General features: G+C 45.0%; 1 protein-coding gene across 4 annotated transcripts in view; it reads right to left on the reverse strand.

The window, feature by feature from the left end:
• The window catches only part of MTHFD1L (methylenetetrahydrofolate dehydrogenase (NADP+ dependent) 1 like), a 183,086-nt gene that overhangs the window by 59,535 nt on the left and 103,479 nt on the right, over window positions 1–20,072 (reverse strand). The window contains exons 21-23 of one of the 4 annotated variants that reach the window (XM_040448892.1): window positions 13,730–13,771; window positions 12,813–12,913; window positions 11,835–12,012 (exon numbers count right to left, since the gene is read on the reverse strand). The exons of 1 other annotated variant lie outside the window; for it this stretch is intronic. In XM_040448892.1, the coding sequence (XP_040304826.1) occupies window positions 11,835–12,012; window positions 12,813–12,913; window positions 13,730–13,771 (321 nt within the window). Of the gene's footprint in view, window positions 1–11,834; window positions 12,013–12,812; window positions 13,029–13,729; window positions 13,772–20,072 lie in introns of those variants that run through there. 2 more of the 4 variants (XR_005782631.1, XM_040448895.1) reach the window with 2 other exon arrangements.

Consider the following 20,072-nt stretch of genomic DNA (forward strand, 5'->3'; position numbering starts at 1 on the left):
AACCTTAGATCTTCCTCATCAGCAGGATATGTGGATGGGCAAAGTGCTTGCTTTCGACACTGCACTTAAGCTAATACGGTCTCCTCTGCTGGTCAATAACTGCTTTGCAAAGAGCAAACGTTTTTAAGAAACAGAAGTTAATCGGATGCTGGAAAATATTTCTAGCATCCACAGAGAGCAAGCAAATGCCCATGCTTTGTCAGGGGAATTCAGGTCTCAGGATACTGTGTTCCCCAAATAGTATAACAGTGGGTGGTCCTGGGCAACAGGCAGTGCCCCCAGGAGAGCTACAAAATGACAACAAAACAGTATATTGCCATTTATAACATAATTTAACGACTGCAACGCGCTATTTACTGAATTCTGGGTTACGATTTGAAATTAAAATTAAAAAGTCAGCACTATGACTTTTCTGTTACGACAATACTTAAAGAGCTCACACGTGAAGCAGGTAATAGTAAAAGGATGATTAGTGAAGGAATTAGCGAGTGGGTATTTAACTAATGTATTATGGTTTTTTTCCCCCTTTTAGAGACAGAGCAAGAATCTCAAGGAGGCTCCGCGCTCACCGCAGACCCGGATGCGACGTGGGGCTTGATCCCACGACCCTGGGATCATGACCTGAACCAAAATCAAGAGTCGGATGCTCCGAGGGGTCCCTGTACTGTATGTTTTTAAACCTGACAGTATTTCATTTCAAGAAATATATGTATTTAATTTTTAATTGTAGTAAAATATACAGTAATAGAAAATTGACCATCTTAACCATTTTGAAGTATATAGTTCCATACAAAGTACCTTCATGCGGTTGTAAAACCAATCTCCAGAACTCTTTTCATTTGGCAAAACAAAAGCCGTGTACCCATTCAACACTAACTCCCCCTTCTTCCCTCCCCTCGGCTCGTGGCAACTGCTTTTCCTCTACGAATTTGGCTACCCCAGCTACCTCACACAAGTGGAACCAGAGAACATTCGGCCTCTTGCACCTGGGGTATTTCTTTTTTTTTTTTTTTTTTTTAAATTTTTTTTCAACGTTTTCATTCATTTTTGGGACAGAGAGAGACAGAGCATGAACGGGGGAGGGGCAGAGAGAGAGGGAGACACAGAATCGGAAACAGGCTCCAGGCTCTGAGCCATCAGCCCAGAGCCCGACGCGGGGCTCGAACTCCTGGACCGCGAGATCGTGACCTGGCTGAAGTCGGACGCTTAACTGACTGCACCACCCAGGCGCCCCAACACCTGGGGTATTTCAATTAGCATGACACTCAAGGTTCGTCCATGTCGCAGCATGTGTCTGAATTTCCTTCCCTTTGAAGGCTGTGTTATGCTTCACTGTAAGTGCATTTTTTTTCTTCTCTAGGCACCCACTGATGGACACTCGGCTCTTTTCTACCTTTCCACTGCTGTGAATAATGCTGTTAGGACCGCGCGTGTACAAATACCTCCTTGGAGATTCAGCTTTCAATTCTTCGGGACATTCAGAAATACGCATTTTCGGCTGACGACTAAACCACCTTCCTTTCCAATGCTCATTTGATAGTATTTTGAGAATTTCAAGCAGGTGCCAGGCTGACTAGGTTAAGCCATGTAGTTGTTTTTTGTCTAATTCCTGTAGGAAAATTGCAACCACCCAAACGTGACATGCTGGGAAAGTGTAGGAAAGCAGGCAAGGGCCAGCAGTAGGAGTCCAGCTGGGCGCCTTGTCTCCCCTCTTTACCCTCAGATGCCAGACCCCCAGGCTTCCCAACATGCCTTGCCTGCCTCTTGCCCTTCCGCACTTTCGCCGCCCTGGCCCCAGTCTTGCTATGCCCGGGGAAGATGAGCGTGCTCCCCTGACTGCTCTGACACGTGCAGTGCTGTCCAACGTGAGCCTAAGAGAATGTCACAGCCACACCCTGGTGCGTGACCCGCAGCCCCATGCTAAATAAATCAAGCGCGTCAGCTGACCTAGCCACAAATCCCAGGACCAAAATCCTCTCTGGACTGCGACTACAATTTTTCTCTGTCACTCACGTGGACAAGCGAATAAAGAAAAAGATTATCTTAGTTAATGTATTTTTTGGGTTTTATATAAAAACTAAAAACTGCCCTGATAAGGTAGTTCCCATCGCCTACAACCTATGTTATGTCAGTAGGCAAGGGACAGCCTGCTGTTGCTCGGCTCAATTTGGGGGAGAAGTACAATCTTTTAAGGAAAGGAAAAAAAAAAAAAAAAAAGAGAGCCAAGCTGTCACGTGATCTTGATCTGAACTTGATATTCACCTATACTGCTTGGTTTTAAATGAGTTTTCAATAAAACAAATAAAATGGTAAAATAAATTATGAAAGCTTACGAATTAACCAGCCCGGCTTTCCCTGACTCTGTAAATATTTACTAATTTATCTGTTCACCACATCATTCTCCTCCTATCCCTAATGTCTAGGAGAGTGGCTTGCACGCAGTAGGGATTCCACAAACACCTGCTGAATAAATAAATAGCCACCGAGAGCGAGTACTTTCAAGATGTCATGGTATACAGAGAACTTTGGGGAACCTCCTGAATAAAGCGCATCTGATGGGGTGGGGACAATGACACAACGCACAAATATGACACACTAGTGCCCTGGAGGACAAAATTCTTAATTGTGGTTAATTTAAATTTATTTATTTAATTTATTTATTTTTATAATTTTTTTTTAACGTTTATTTATTTTTGAGACAGAGAGAGGCAGAGCATGAACAGGGGAGGGGCAGAGAGAGAGGGAGACACAGAATCGGAAACAGGCTCCAGGCTCCGAGCTGTCAGCACAGAGCCCGACGCAGAATTCGAACTCACGGACCGTGAGATCATGACCTGAGCCGAAGTCGGACGCTTAACCGACCGAGCCACCCAGGCGCCCCTACCTTTCTAGTACTTCAAATAAAAGTATATGAAACCATGGACGTTAATTTATCCTGGGCACACACAAGGTATAAGGGGTTCATTGCAATATACCTTTAGTGTCATGGGAGCAGTGCTCTTACTGAGAAAAACTGACACTTGTATCTTTGACACAAAGCTTGTCCCTGGCTGTTAACCAGCACATCTGAGCTCCTAAACGTGTACGTGCTGACTAACAGGAGCCAGCTCACTGAGCAGGTGTCCCTGCTGGCTCGCTGGCCCTGAGCGACAGGTTAACCCCGAAGACTCCAGAGGAATCTCACTGTCCTAAGGCAAACGAGATGTGCGGTGGATAGAGCTGGGGTCTGGAAATGGAAAAAAAGCTCATTGCCGAAAGATCTCTATTTGCCTACGTCAAATGATGACAATAAAAAATTCACAGGGGTGAGCTTGTGTACGCTCAAGCAGAACATAAGAGCAACGTCAAGGAAAGGAACATATAGGAAGGGGTGATTCTAATGATCTCCTCCCACCCGCATGAAGAAGCGCTAACGTGGCCTGAGCACGTGGCTTTGCCTACCAACATGTATTTTTATGTCACATGTGTTGATCCCCTTTCCACAAACTTGGCTTGTAAACCTCAATGTATTATAAGAGTAATACGAATGGTTGCAAGGTGTGGTTTAAGTGCTATTTTCACACTCAAGGAGCCCTTGTTTTATGTGTATTTTTTTTTTTTTTACAAGAGTCTCTTTTTCTTGATTGTTCAGCAGCGTTCATAATTTCCCTCATGGAGATCTATTGGATCCTTTGGAAATGTGCTTCCGAAGAAAAAGCTCTGGGTGTAAGAGTCTCACTGAAGAGCATAATAAACTACAGCTGACCCTTGAACAATGGGAGATGTGGGGCACCAACCACCCCCACATAGTCAAAAACCCAAGAATACTTGACTCTACCCCCCAAATGTAACTAATAGGTTACTGTTGACCAGAAGCCTTGCTCGTAAGGTAAATAGTTGATTAGCACATAGATTGTATGTTGTATGTACTATTCTTACAATAAAGGAAGCTGGAGAAAAGAATCGGTTATTAAGAAAACCAAAACAAAGAGAAAATACATTTACAGGACGGTAGCGTATTTACTGAAAACAATCCGCGTACGTGGGTCCGTGCAGTTCAATCTTGTGTTGGTTCAAAGGTCAACTGTACTTTTCCCAAAGGAAACAGAAATCATTTTTTCACAAAAAATCATCACTAAGACAAGTCTCCAAACTCTCAGATACTGGAGTGACTGAAAGCCTGTGCTGTTTTAAGTGTTTCTTTCCTAAAACGCTGAAGTTGTAGCTTTCTCTTTTATTTATTTAAAAAAGTTTTTTTTAATGTTTATGTTTGAGAGAGAGAGAGAGCGCACAAATGAGGGATGAGTAGAGAGACAGAGAGAGAGAGGGAGACACAGATCTGAAGCAGGCTCTAGGCTCCGAGCTGTCAGCACAGGGCCCGACACGGGGCTCGAACCCACGAACCATGAGATCATGACCTGAGCTGAAGTCAGACGCTCAACCGACTGAGCCACACAGGCGTCCTGGTAGGCTTCTTTTTTAAAGTGGTATGTTGTATTTGGTCCCTTTAATGATAAGATCTGTGATAATATTAAAGAATATTCCTTAAGTGCTTGCGTTTTAGTCTGAGAAACGGGTACTGTCCCTACACAATGGTTGCCCGTCATCTACATGACAGTCGGAATGTCCAGGCAGTGGATGAAGAAGTGGTAAAGGTGGCTGGCTAACAGGGTGGGACGCTGACGGTTCATTTTACAACCCTCAGTCTTTCTTGATGGGCTCGCAATTTTAGATCAAATAACGCATTTCTGGAAACTTCTATCATAGTGACATTCCACTTTTCACGTTAGAAGAAAGCACTTAAATGAAATTACAGGAATCCTTGCGACGTGCACACGAGAAACAGTTATAGACCACTCTTTCTTTCTCATCAGATGCTATTTCTGGTGCCAAGGAAACAGAGCTGGGACATGCTTTGCCAGAACCACACAGGACTCAGTCGGATGCGACGAGGAGGCTGGGCGGGTTCTAACAAGAGGCTCTGATCTGACGAGACCTGCCAAAGACAGCTGGGGGAGACGGCCGAGGAGGTGAGCGATATACTGCAGGCCAACGGACTTGACAGAAAACACAAAAGCCAGCGCTGAAACAGAATCTAAGTTTGACAGAGATTTGAGATGTGCCCGCAGAAGGGTGTGGTTCGGTCAAGGCGGTCGGGGGGGGGCCCCCCCCCCAAGAGGCTGATGATGGGCTTGAAGAAGTCTGGTTGAAAGACCCAGCTCGGTCATAACAGAAAGCAGAACATGAGAGCATAGGATTTCTGAATGAGATACTGCGCTGCGTGGAAAATGTAAGGGGCTGCTTTCTACAGAACACTCCAAACGTTCCATTGCTCAGCAGGGGGGAGAGAGCTGAAAGGGCCGGTGGGAGCAGGAAGGGACCAAGGGCGAGTCTGTAAAAGGGAAGAAGGAGCCAGGGCACGTGACAGGGGGAGACGATGCTACAAGGACAAGGGCAGTAACAACAAACCACATCCCTTCTCCTCGCCGTGTGTGTGTGTGTGTGTGTGTGTGTGTTTGTAATTGCTATGAAATATAAAAGATACACAGAGATGTGCATAAAGGTAATTTTACGTTTTAAAATTCTATGAATTAATTATAACTACACATAGAATGTGACATGCACTTAAGGCCCCAGAACTGTACATTTAAAAATGGTGAAAAGGGGAAATTTCATATGACGTATATTTTCTTCTACCAATTCAAAAACTCCTATATACACATGTACGTGTGTTTACGCTTATCTTTATGTATTTCAAACTTGAGGCTCACAAACCACCCTAACAACTGACACATGCTCAAATTTGAATCATTAAGGAATAGTAAAGGATTCCTCAATAACCAAATTAACCCCGCCCCCCTTCCCCAACCCCGCCGCCCCGCCTTAAACGGACCAGCAGGAGAGCAAACCCTCCTGGACAAACAAAAAGTGTAGTAGTTCAGAAATCGGGGATGCTGGCTGCCTGGGCTGAGTCTTCCCGGTCTGTTTTGATCTCCCTCCATCCAGCCCCCGCTGCGATCAAGAGACTGGCTTCGCACAAAGCACAGGAAAGACCCTTTAATAAAAACAAACACTATCCTCTCTTGCCGTCAAGGCCGCACCTCGAAATGTTTGCAAGGTCAGAGGAAGGATACGAAGAGGGTTTTCAACCTTAACTCCTGAGTTAACACACAACACTGAGAGTCTGCTTTGCAAGCTGAGTTTTGGTGCCTCACAGCATTTGCAAAAGCGTCTGCCTTTTTTTTTTTTTTTTCTCCCAACACTAAAGGCTCCCAGTTCTAATGCACAAAGAATGCTAAACATCTTCCTTTAATTTGGTGATGCCTTTCATGCCGGGTGCAACTGGACACTTGGCCTCTAATTCTTGGTTTCAACCCACTTGAACAGGAAAACCAATCCTGGAGCCTGACAACGTTACCTGAGTTACAAGACAGTTCTTGAAGGTCAACTCAGGAAGCCCTCCCCACCCCCTGAAGTGAACACGAGAGAGAGAGAGAGAGAGAGAGAGAGAGAGAGAGAGAGAGAGAGAGGGACCGCTAACATTGATTGCCAGCCTCCTACCTTCCCACACACATTTTACTCTGAGACGTTTCATTTTGTCCTCACAGCAAAGTGGTGAAGTTGGTGTCAATATCAGACGCTATTTTATAGATAAAGAAGCTGAGGCTCGGAGAGAGGAGTTAACTTGCTCAAATGTTATCGATCGTAGGAGGCCCAGGCAAGATTTAAACTCAATTCTGCATGACCCCAAAGCTTTCTCCTTTGGACTATAATGCTTCTCCTTCTGTCAAGTGTCCATCCATTATGGCACAAGTCCGTCACCTTCTCTGAGCTTCTGCTTCTGCATGTAAAATGCAGTTGGGGGACGCCTGGGTGGCTCATTTGGCTAAGTTCCGACTCTTGATTTTGGCTCAGGTCATGAACTCATGGTTCATGAGTTCAAGCCCCGCATTGGGCTCTGTGCTGACAGCCCTCTGTCAGCTTGCTGTCTCTCCCCCACTTGCTCTCTTTCTCAAAAAGAAAACAAAACAAAAAAACCCCAAACATTTAAAATGCAGAGTTGGTCCCACACACCCCACGGCACTGGCTGAGATGTGCTCGAATGATGTATGGAATAGGGATCTGATAGCTAACAAAGTGTAAATACAGACTCATTTTTCTTTCTGCTATACTATTTTCCTGTGTGCTTGCAGGTATGGAGATATCGTATCGGTCAACTATAAAGACAGAACTGTCAAAAGTCATAATACAAGAGGGAAAGTTACAGAAAGATGACTTCTGTGGGACATAATGTGGACCGTGATTATCCCAAAGGGTTGTGAGATGTGATTACCCCAAGGGGTTTTGAGATGATTCCTACTCCCCACACAAAAGCGATCATGTCCTGTGCTCCTACTCTATGTCAAATGCCTCCAAACGATCTCAGGTGACTTTGTTTTTTAATGCTAGACTGGGGCGGAGGTGGAGCAGGAAACAAGACGCCATCGACCCCGTGGTGATGCATTCTTGGTGGACGGCAAAAGGCACACAGAAGCCTGGTCTGCGCTGAGAGGCAAAGGCAGTAGGAGGGTGATTTATCCAAAAGGATTTCATCACTTCTGTTTTCCTGTAGGGCAATCCCACACCTATTAAGCTGCCAAGCACTAACGGGTTAGTCGTTGGGGGGTGGAAAAGAAAGGGAATGAAGAGTTTCTTTTTTTTTTTTTTTTTTTTTAATTTTTTTTTTCTTTTTTATTTAAAAAAAAATTTTTTTTTTCAACGTTTATTTATTTTTGGGACAGAGAGAGACAGAGCATGAACGGGGGAAGGGCAGAGAGAGAGGGAGACACAGAATCGGAAACAGGCTCCAGGCTCTGAGCCATCAGCCCAGAGCCCGACGCGGGGCTCGAACTCACGGACCGCGAGATCGTGACCTGGCCGAAGTCGGACGCCCAACCGACTGCGCCACCCAGGCGTCCCGAGAATGAAGAGTTTTAAGAGAACCATTACTTAGTCTGTGTAGGTTCACCAGCACGATATATGAGAACTGAGGACGAGGTGAGAAAAGTTTGAGCTGCGTTAACGACTGAACCACGGAATTCCGATTTCTAGACAAGACTGTAAATGGTCTTCGATTATGTAGAATCATCTTGCCAGTGAGGGGAACGCAGCTAGCTATTAGGGAGGCAGGAGTGAGCCAGAAGCAGCAATCACTCTTGACGTTATACAGCAATCCGCAGAGATGCTGGCTATCTAATAAATCATTATGCAATCCAAATCTAATTTCTGGGTTCTAAGAAAAGGGAGAAGAGTGTGTCGGCAAAGGAGGCAAGACTCCTATCAAACGCAGGACTTTAGTCCATGTTATTATAAATTTTCCCCCTATTTACAGGGAGGCAGACATTTTAACAGCATTACCTCCTTGAAGAATGGGATTCAGGAAAAAAAAGAAAAAGAAAATATCGGAAAGGAAAGGGGTTCGTCTTTGGGTCAGTGCGTGAATGCGAGACTGGAACGCAGAAACATTTCTTCTCTTTGCCCACCTTCTTTTCACTTGGGATGGTTTCCTTGAACACAGTCCTACTTGGTGAAATCGCTCTTTCAAAAACTGCCTTTGGCGCTCAGAGCGGGGACGTTCCAGATCAGATGGCAATGGTCTGAGGCTCCTAGAGCAGGCCAAGGAGAGCGGGGACCCTGACAGTGGTTTGCGTAAGAGGGCCCAGGGCCGTGCAACGTGTGACAGACAACCCGGCGGGCTCACCCGGGCAGCGGGGCGCAGGAAGGAGCACAGGGCACACGGGCCGGCCCCCACTGAGTTGGCTTGAACTCCCTCAGCAGGCCCACTGCACGGCCGCGTCTAGCTTCGCTTCGCATCTCCAGGGGGAGAGAACTCACGTCTTGCAGTTCCACCCGTTTGCTTCATGGGGAACGGGGGTGTCCTCCCTCTACTGATCCCCGCCACCTCTGTAACCCAGAACAGGCTTGGCTCTCACTCACAGCATGGCCTTCGAACTGACAAACCTTCCGTGGGCTAACCTTCCCAATTCATTCCTGAAATCCTTCCGTTCGGGTACACTTACGGAGTGGCCACAACGTCCACGGATCCTGTGTCTGTCACTGTCATTCTTCTTCTGCAGGCGGGCCACTCCTTTAAGGAGTAGTTCCCCACCCTCACCTCTACTTTTTATTTTTTACATTTATTTATTTTTGGTAGAGAGGGACAGAGCACAAGCTGGGAAGGGGCAGAGAGAGAAGGAGACACAGAATCCGAAGCAGGCTCCAGGCTCCGAGCTGTCAGCACAGAGCCCGATGCGGGGCTCGAACCCACAAACCGTGAGATCATGACCTGAGCCGAAGTCGGATGCCTAACCGGCTGAGCCACCCAGGTGCCCCTCACCCCTACTTTTGAACACAGTACTGCGTTCTGAAGGACAGAGCAGGATGGTTACCTCCATCATTCTTTTTAAAAAAAAATTTTTTTTTTCAACGTTTATTTATTTTTGGGACAGAGAGAGAGACAGAGCATGAACGGGGGAGGGGCAGAGAGAGAGGGAGACACAGAATCGGAAACAGGCTCCAGGCTCTGAGCCATCAGCCCAGAGCCCGACGCGGGGCTCGAACTCACGGACCGCGAGATCGTGACCTGGCTGAAGTCGGACGCCTAACCAACTGCGCCACCCAGGCGCCCCACCTCCATCATTCTTGATACTCTCCCAGCTCTGCCTCTTTTGGGACAGGGGACACTGGGTACTTATTTAATTTCCTTGTACTTTAGATTCCGTATGTATAAAATGGGGGGCTATCACCAATTCCTATCCAACAGGGATGTCGAGACTAAAGCAGTTACATGCACAAGGGGCCCAGATGCCTGGCACAGAAAAAGCCTGCCTTCTTACTAGCAGGAGACTTGGCAGGAAGGTGAACGTCGTGCCCTTGTAGGACATAACTCTGGCCATAGAGACAGTGCTGCTATGCCCTCTCTTCACTTATGTTGTGAGTTTGTGCATCTGAACTGGACAGAGATGTTACTGCTTGTGATGCCTGAGGGATCGACAGAGCGAGCGAGGGACTGAAGGAATGGGAGAAGCATCCAGCATACAGGCTGAGCACTCTGGCAACCCTGGGCTACCAACCAGGACAGATCAATAGCCGGAGCCGAAGCCACAGCGTCCAGGATAGGGATGTGCAGGTGGGTGCTGAGATGAACTGAGAAGAGTGAGATCCCAGGAAGTTCAGATTTTCTGGCTGAAGGCTAATTATCCAGCTGCTTAAAAATATATGAGACAGGGGCGCCTGGGTGGCTCAGTCGGTTAAGCGTCCGACTTCAGCTCAGGTCACGATCTCGCGGTCCACGAGTTCGAGCCCCGCGTCGGGCTCTGGGCTGATGCCTCGGAGCCTGGAGCCTGCTTCCGATTCTGTGTCTCCCTCTCTCTCTGCCCCTCCCCCGTTCATGCTCTGTCTCTCTCTGTCTCAAAAATAAATAAATGTTAAAAAAAAAAAAAAATTAAAAAAAAAAAAAATATGAGACAATCCGGCAACTCCACCGCTGGGTGTATACCCCAAAGCATTGAAAGGAGAGTCTTAAAGAGATTATTTTTATACACATATTCATAGCAGCATGGTTTATAAGAGCTAAGAAGTGCAACTGGAGAAAATGGCCACCGACAGACGAATGAATGGACTAAATGCGACATGTACAACATGCGATGGAAGGAAGGAATTCCTGACATGTGACGGGTGTGGGAACATGGATGAATCCTGACGTTATTCTGAGCAAACGATACCAACCAAATGTCTGCACCCTCCCCACCCCCCACCATTCATATGAAGTCTAATCCCCAAAGTGATAAGTGTTAGGACACGGGGACACTGGGGTTGACTATGTTGATGGAATTAGGAAGTGGGGTTTTGGGGGCAATGAGGTCACGAGACTGGAGCCCTCATAAAACAGACTCCAGAGAGATCCCACTTCTCTTCCACTACGTGAGGATACGGGGAGAAGACGGCCGTGTATGACACAGGAAGCTGGCCCTCACCGGACACCGGCCCGAGCCTTGATCTTGGACGTCCCAGCAATAAACTTGTGTTGTTCATCAGCCACCCAGTCTGTGGCAGTCCTTCCAGAAGCTTGAAAGGACGGAGACGGTGAATAAGCCCGTCACGAAAAAGACAAGACCTGGATGGTTTCATATGAAAGATATGCAGACCGGTCAGACCCAGAGATAGAAAGTAGGAGGGTGGTTAGCAGGGGTAGAGGGGGTGCGGCAATGGGGAGCTGGGGTTTAATGGGTGCAGAGTTTACGTGCTGCAAGATGAAAAGAGCCCTGGAGACGGATGGTGTTTGCACAGCAATGTGCGTGTACTCAACACCACTGAATGGTACACGCCAACAGGCTAAGAGATAGTAAATGTTATGTGCGTTATCCAACAACTAAAAATATTTTCATCTGCCAGCACACACGTGGCTCCAGGAAACCACAATGAGGGACGAGAGCGATCACAGAAATGGATGAGGAAAATACACGATTTCACAAGCCTTCAGAAGTTGCTCAGGAGAGGGGCGCTCAGCCGGTTAAGCATCCGACTTCGGCTCAGGTCATGATCTCACGGTTCCTGAGTTCGAATTCTGCGGCGGGCTCTGTGCTGACAGCTCGGAGCCTGGAGCCTGCTTTGGATTCTGTGTCTCCCTCTCTCTCTGCCCCTCTTCCAGTCTCTCTCTCTCTCTCTCTCTCTCTCAAAAATAAAGATTAAAAAAAAAAAAAAGAAGTTGCTCAGGAGAGCCAGCCCTGAATGTGTTCGGTGTCGAACCCTGTTGCCCAAAGCACCAGCCTGACCCACAGTGGAGGTGCCAGAGGCGGCACCTTCGCCGAGCTTACCTGGAGGTCGTAGAGGAATCGGAAACGGCTTCCTTGACCTGCAGCTTCTCTCACAGCCCGAGCCAGGTCTACTGACCCTTTCCCACCGACCGACCAGTGATAGCAGGGGACCGCATCAAAGGCGCCGGCCCGCTTCGCCAGCTCACACACCAAGTCAATCTCCGCGCGGGTGTCGGTCCTGGTGATGAAAACGTTTGTGGTTTTGCATCTGTATTCATTTAGGGATGTTTTTAAAGAAAGACTAACCGTTTATACAGAACTTTGCTCTCTAACACTGAATATATTTTAAACATCAAAAGTGGTTACGTTGTGTTTAAATAAATCAGACTTAAAGCGCTGGGGGAAAAAAAAAAGAAACCTCTCTAACAGGACTCAAATATTTCAAGTTGTTAAGGGTTTTATTGAGAAAATTCCATAACGTAACCCTTTGATCATCCACGGCCTTTTGGACAGAAACGCTGGGTGGAATTTAAAAAAAAAAAAAAAGAAAGAAGAAGCCAAGGAAATGTTAACTCACTATATAGATTTCATTTCCTATAAACATTTGAGAAACTTCTGTTAAAATGAAACCAACCAGGGGCGCCTGGGTGGCGCAGTCGGTTAAGCGTCCGACTTCAGCCAGGTCACGATCTCGCGGTCCGGGAGTTCGAGCCCCGCGTCGGGCTCTGGGCTGATGGCTCAGAGCCTGGAGCCTGTTTTCTGATTCTGTGTCTCCCTCTCTCTCTGCCCCTCCCCCGTTCATGCTCTGTCTCTCTCTGTCCCCAAAATGAATAACCGTTGAAAAAAAAAATTAAAAAAAAAAAAAAAAAAGAAAAAGAAACCAACCCAAACCAAGCCCACCAAACAGAAGGAGCAGAGTATTTCTAGATAGTTCTTGACAAAGCAGAGAAAGACCACAAACACCCCTCAAGACACAAACAGAGTTCACAGGGTGGCCCGAAAGACGAGCACGTTTAAAGCAGGGGGGACTTCACTTACTTGAAGACATTCAGAGCCACGACAACGGGGACCCCAAAGAGCTGAGCAATCTGAATCTGCTTCTGAAGGTTACAGCAGCCGTCTGCCACCAGCTGGATGTTCTGGAAGAAGACCAGACCCCCATGTACGCCTCCCACCAAAGCTGCCAAACCAAACTGGCGAGAGTCCACTCAGGCAGGTGTCGCTCCCATCTTGCTCCCTTGACTGTCCTAGGAGCTATTAAATAAGACCATAAAACAGTTTCTCCCCCAAGGAAAGGTGGCTACAGAAAGAGGAGGCTCATTTCCACAATAATTTCTGAAATCATTCTGGGCCCAATGGCATATCTGGGTCTGGAGCCAGGCGGCTATTTCTTCCGCTGACTGGTGGCCAGGGCAAAAGCAATGCACTCGTGCCCTGCAGGTTGGTAGACAAGAGGGCACAAGTCCCCTTGTGAGGGGAGGGTGAGGAGTGCTGTCTGGCCGTTGCCGGCTCGAATCCCTGGTGCCACCTGTAGGAGCTAAGAGGTACTGTTGCCAGTGAATCAAAGTCTAATTGACCCAAGAGTCAAGTAACTCAAGCAAGTGATAAAACCAAATGCATACGCTCCACAAGTCAGTTTTTTCCGCACCGAAAGAATACATGGGTATAAGTTTCAGATCTGTTTCTGTGCTGGAGACTGAGCTCTGGCTATGATGGCTGCCCAGAGGGTAGGGAACAGGGCATATGTGAAGCCTGCATCCATCACATCTTAAGAATGAAGAGTTAACTCAACGGATTTTATCCCTTGCCCCCACCCATTTTCTCCCGGATTATTAGAAAAGCAGTTTTCCAAGAGGCCACTGGTGGAGGAGGGCTCATTCACTGATTGAGATTCAGCTGCTGGCCCGTGGGTTTGAATGGTTCTTCACATAAGCCTTCAAAACACCTGCTCTTACCTCCTCTGTATATTCTTTCTTAAGCGGGACACCAGCAGTTACCTAAGACAAGAAAAGGCAAAAATTAAGAAAAAATCCACTGAAATGCTTAGTGTTGATACTTGTTGCATTTAAGAGTAACCCCATAGGTTGAATTTCTAGTAGCTTTGTGGAAAATGCATCTGAATAAGCCATGCTGGATTGGAGCACTGGTTCCTGTAGGGGCTTAAGGACCTCCCTTCTCCCACCATCCCTCTGGCCTGCACACAGCACCCACCTCAATCCTGGGCACACGGTTACCACCGGGAAGACAAGAAAGCCTACTTCTTTGCCGTCTCCTGTACCCACTTCCGTTGAATCCAAATATATCCAAAAGGGTATGGTTAAAGCAGCAGGGAATTCTTAGGTTAGAGCAAATGCCTTTTACTCTACGGTGCCCAGCAGGCCGGGCACATTTGAAAAGCCCAAATATATTGAAAAACCTTGAGCGTATTTAAAAAGGGTAAGTGGCTTGGAAACGAGCAACTTGCCATTGTATTTACAAATCCGGGGGCTTGTTTTTCTTATCTTCTTTTAAATAAGAGGCCGTTAATTGGCATTGCACTAAACACTGAAGTGAGGAAAGTTTATTTATTGTCACTGGGAATCTGACCACTTTATACTGTCCCTTTTTTTGTTAAAAAAACACAAAAGCTTACTTTGGTAGAGATTCAAAAGAGAAACAAATCATGGTCCCTTTTTTGGAAAGGTGCATTTAAAAGCACACTGATGCTTGGGCTTCAACCACACTAATCAAACCAGGGTATCTGGGAGTGGGACCCAGAATCAGTAATATTTAAAAATTCCTCAGCTGGGGGTGCTTGGGTGGCTCAGTTGGTTAAGCGGCCGACTCCTGATTTTGGCTCAGGTCATGGTCTTATGAGTCAGATTGAGCCCCACCCCCCACTTGGGATTTTCTCTTCCTTGCTCTCTGCCCCTCCCCCACTCATTCTCTCTCTCAATAAAAAACATATTAAAAGTAAATAAATAAAAATAAAAAGTCCTTAGCTGATTCTTTTTTAAAGTTTATTTTCAGAGAGAGAGAGAGAGAGTGAGAGAGAGACAGAGAGAGAGCACAAGGAGGGAAGGGGCTGAGAGAGGCAGAGAGAGAGAGAGAGAATCCCAAGCAGGCTCCGCACCGTCAGCACAGAGCCCGATTCGGGGCTCAAACTCACAAACTGCGAGATCATGACCTGAGCTGAAACCAAGAGTCAGATGCTTAACCGACTGAGCCACACAGGTGCCTCTCAGCTGATTCTAATTTGAGCCAATAGTGAGAACTTTCTTACTGGTGCCCATTATCCTAGCATAAAATGGAACTCATAATTTGAGTAAAACCTGACTTATACAAAGTGTACCATCTTTCCCAATAAATTCTAAATAATGTTGAAGTGATTGCCATCACTTTTCTCTCTCTTTTTTTTTTCTTTTGGCCTAGTTTCTCACGACAACATATAGGGGGGCCAGGGCAGGTTAAAGACGAGGAAACTGAAGTTAAGAGAAGACAAGGTGTCTTGCCCAAGATTACATAGTAAGCAAGAGGTAGAATGGGGACTTGAATACAACAGGGTTCTGAAAACCCAATTTAGTACCCTTCCACATTGTTTCTGCCTAGAGCCTGCTTCTAGAACGTATTTTGATTCACTGAGGGCGGATGACTTACTCCCCTCTCATGGAAGACGCCTTGAGAATATTAAAAGTCCTTTGAAAACAAGTTACCTCTGTGACAGATTGTTTTTTGTTGGTGTGTGGGGACCTAATAAAGGATTTTCAGATGGGTTTTCCAGCAGTAGCACGGAATAAAACACGGAGGGAATCTTTCAATGGGAACAACTAAAATGCTAGATTAAAAAAAAGAATGTGAAGTATTGTTGAGCCTCCAGATATAAAAAGTTCTGTGGAATCAATTATTAAGCACAGGAAGAATGGGATGTACACACATGTCAAAAAGTAGAGAGGCTAGGAGCGCCTGGGTGGCTAAGTCAGTTAAGCTTCCAACTTTGGCTCAGGTCATGATCTCACGGACCGTGGGTTTCAGCCCTGCGTCGGGCTCTGTGCTGTCAGCTCAGAGCCTGGAGTTTGCCTCAGATTCTGTGTTTCCCTCTCTCTCTCTCTCTCCCCCACTCACACACACACACACACACACACACACACACACACACACTCTTTCTCTCTCTCAAAAATAAACATTGAAGAAAAATTAAAAAAAAAAAGTACAGAGGATTAACAAAAGACTAACAAAATTGATGGCACTCTGGTAAGACTTTAAAAAAAAAAAAAGGAATGAAAATATATTATAACTACACAGCTGGAGACAGAATTAATAATATACCATGACCAACTTTATACCAACACACTTGAAAACAGAGGGGAATTCACACACGTATAATGTTTACTAGAACTCCCTTAAGAGAAGTCTAAGATGTTGTAGTCATTTGAAAAATTAAATCTGTAGTTAAAAATCTACCCCTCACCGATAAGCCACAAGCCTATACATTGTTACCGGTGAATTCTTGCCATCTTTGCATAAACAGATTATTCTAATGTTATAGGATCCCTTATAGAGTACATAAAACAGAAGGAATCCTACTCAATTTAGTTTACATGGCTGACATCTCACTCAAAAATATGGATGCAAAGATCCTACTTAAAATATTGGGAAACCGAGGGGCGCCTGGGTGGCGCAGTCGGTTAAGCGTCCGACTTCAGCCAGGTCACGATCTCGCGGTCCGTGAGTTCGAGCCCCGCGTCGGGCTCTGGGCTGATGGCTCAGAGCCTGGAGCCTGTTTCCGATTCTGTGTCTCCCTCTCTCTCTGCCCCTCCCCCGTTCATGCTCTGTCTCTCTCTGTCCCAAAAATAAAAATAAACGTAAAAAAAAAAAAAATTAAAAAAAAATAAAAATAAAAAAAAATATTGGGAAACCGATACGCAAAATTCAGTTGTTCATGAGAAAGATAATATATTCCCAAGTTAGATTTATTCTAGGAAAGTAGGTTCACTTCATGTTTGAAAGTGAAGCAATATAATTTGTAATATTAATAGATCAAAGAGGAAAGCTGTATCACCTCAAAGGGCGGAGAGAATTATTGAACATTTCTTTAGAATAAAAACTTGGCAAACTAGGAACAGAAGTCAATTTCCTTAGTTTGATAAGAATAATATACTACCAATCTATAGAAAAATCACAGTTAATGATGATGTATTAAACGTGTTCTATTTCAGATGAGGAATAAGAAAAGGATGCCACTCCTATTTAATACTGCGTTGCAACCACAAAGACCGGCTTAGCGTGATAAGAAAAAAAGGATAAAGATTAGAAAGGAAGAAACATCTGTCATTATTTTCAGTTATGCGTGCCCACACAGAACTCTAAAGCATCTACAGGTAAACAAGGCCAACTAGTAAGACAATTTTAAAGTCACAGAGATGGCTGGACAGCATGGTGACCACGGTTAAGAATACTGTATTGCATGCTTGAAAGTGGCTGGAGCTTAAAAGCCCTCTTGTGCAAGAAACTTTTTGTACCTGTGCATGGCGACAGCTGCTAACTAGACTTGTGATCCTTTTGTGACGCATGCACATGTCCAATCGTTCTGTTTTACGCCTATAATGAATATACGGTTATATGTCCATTGTACCTTACTTTAAAAAAAAGAGGATTTAGAAAGGGCACTGGATGTAAAAGCAATATAAAAGAATCTGGGAGGGGTGTGTTAAACGAAAATATAAAGTACGCAGTAACAAATGCACAAAAAGAAAGAGAAGCCCTTTGTGGAAGAAACTGTAAATTGTTATTAAAAGACACTTAAAAAGACCTAAACCAGTAGAAGTAGCTTGGATGGGAACTTGTCAGATATCGCTAATCTCCTGATATAATTGATGCTATTCTAATGAAAACCCTAAAAAGATTCTTGATGCAACTTTATGAGCTAATTCTAAAATACACCTGGAAGTGAAAAGGACCGATCCCAGGCCAGGTATGCACGAAGAGATAGAACAACCTGGAGGAGTTTGCCACAATGGCTATCTGTGCAGCACAGGCACAATTATAGGTAAATAGACCAGCAGAACGGAGGAGACATCCCAGAAAAAGACCTACACCTGTATGGAGAACCAATTTATCACAAAGTAGGCTTGAGTGATAAGAAAGGAGGGACTGTTTAAACAAACAGTACGAGGCCAACTGGTTATTCATATAAAAAAAAAAGGGAAATTAGATCTGCTGATTGCGCCGTATATGAAAATCAGTAGCAATGGGCGTGTTGGTTCATTTCAGGCGTCAGCTTGAGGCACAGGGTGTTCAGATACTTGGTGGAACATTATCCCGAGTGTTCCTGTGGGGTGTTTTGGACTCTGAGTAAAGCAGATTCCCCCGAGCCCCCAACAAGGAGCCGTGCCATGTGGGTAGGCTGTATCTCATCAGCTAAAGGCCCTAATAGAGCAAAAAGATTCTGTGGTAGAAAAATTCTCCAGCAGACCGCCTTCAGAATACGTCTGGACCTGCGACACCGGCCCTCCTGAGTCTGCAGCCTGTTGAACCACCATGTAGATTTCGGACTTGCCAGCCTCCATAGATGTGTGAGCCAGTTCCTTATAATCAATCTCTCTTTATGTAAATACACATTGTATTACTTCTTAATACAATATGTTTAAAGAATTCATTGCAAAGGGATATCTAGGTCCGTAAGTATAAAAACATTATACTAAAAATACTATACAGTGAGTTGCATCGGAATGGTCAGCACTTTGGAAGACAGGATATGAATTTTAAATAATTGGGGCTAAAATGGGCAAGTTCGAGGGTCACAGGATTTTCCACTGCACAAATTATGGAAAAAAAACAAGCTGAATAAACATAAGAGGCCGCCATGGTTATTTGTATAATGATATCCAAAGGAAGTAGAAATTATAATGGCTCAAAAACATTACCACAGAGTTGTTTCAAATAAGAAGGAAAGACACTGACATGGATAATAGAGAGTATAGGATTAAGGAAATGAAAGCTCATTTATTATTCAGTTGTTGAAAACATTTCCTGGATGCAGATTATGCCAGGCATTAGGGACACGTAAATTAGTAAGACATAGTCCCTAATCTCAAGGGATTCACAGTTGAGAAGGGAGATGCATATATAGACGTTCATAAAACAACATGATGCAGAAGGCTCTTCTGGAGCCTCAGGAGGGGGATATGAAGCTTTGCCAGGCTTCCCGAGCCTTTTCTTTAATCATCATCCACCCGGATCTGTGCCTACTAGGCTTGAGCCCTGTTACCCTCACTGGCATAGAGCCATGATGGGAGCAGAAGAGGTACCAAAAGATTAAGGTTAGAGGACAATGCCACCACTGTAAAAGAAGCACATACATTAAGATGAACTAAAAGAGGATGATACATTGCATACACAATTTTTACAGGACAGATACGAGAGTGTGGAAAAACCCTAGACTAAAACTCAAGAGACCTTGAGTCTGATCAGTCCCCTAACTAGAAGGATGATACCAAGCAAATCACTGAATCCTTCTGGTACCTCAGTAACTTCATCTTTACAAACACTGAACCAGACTTAGACAATCCTGAAGCCCTTTCCAGTCTTAAAGCCCTTCGATTTTACGATGTCCAGGGTGCAAAACAGGGAGGGAGAATTTCAAATGTATATTATAGGAGGTAGAAGTTGTTTTTTGAAAACGGAAATTGATATACAGATTCAGAATCTAAAGTGAAGGAGTCGCTGTAGTGATAAATGGTGTTTTGAGCCAAATGAGAATTCCTTAGGATCTACTGCTCAATGACGCATGTCGTGCCCATCTCGCATTTGAATTAATGACGGAGCTTTGGGCTAAAATGGACTACGCAAGTGTTTGGTGTTACCAGTGGATGTGGGATTCCTGTTTACCCTTCATTAATGTTCAGCTCTGCCTGGTGGACAGAGAAGGCAGTTTGGATCCAAGACTCAGGCTTCAGATCTGGCTCTCTGCAGATAGATAACGTCAGCCTCTCTTAGGACAAAGACTTGCTAAAATGGTTACACAATGCACATCACAGATGCGTTTCACGATGGCAAACCTGTCATTCGTTCTTGCCACATAATAATGATTACGTGACCTCTGTATACACGGGATTACCGATGAAGAAACCAGATTTGGTACCTTGTCTGATATAACCGCAGTATAAATGATGAAGACACCCTGACTTATTTTACTTCAAAGATAATTACTCAGGATAACATTTCCTATTCTCCCTTTGGAAAAAAAAAAAAAAAACCAAAATAAAAACAAAAAAAAAAAAAAAACATCATGTCTTTACTACAGAAAAGAAAAAATTTTCT

This window comes from Herpailurus yagouaroundi, unplaced genomic scaffold (assembly GCF_014898765.1).
Source record: "Herpailurus yagouaroundi ecotype Mexico unplaced genomic scaffold, PumYag 198, whole genome shotgun sequence".
In the NCBI taxonomy this organism is placed as follows: domain Eukaryota; kingdom Metazoa; phylum Chordata; class Mammalia; order Carnivora; family Felidae; genus Herpailurus; species Herpailurus yagouaroundi.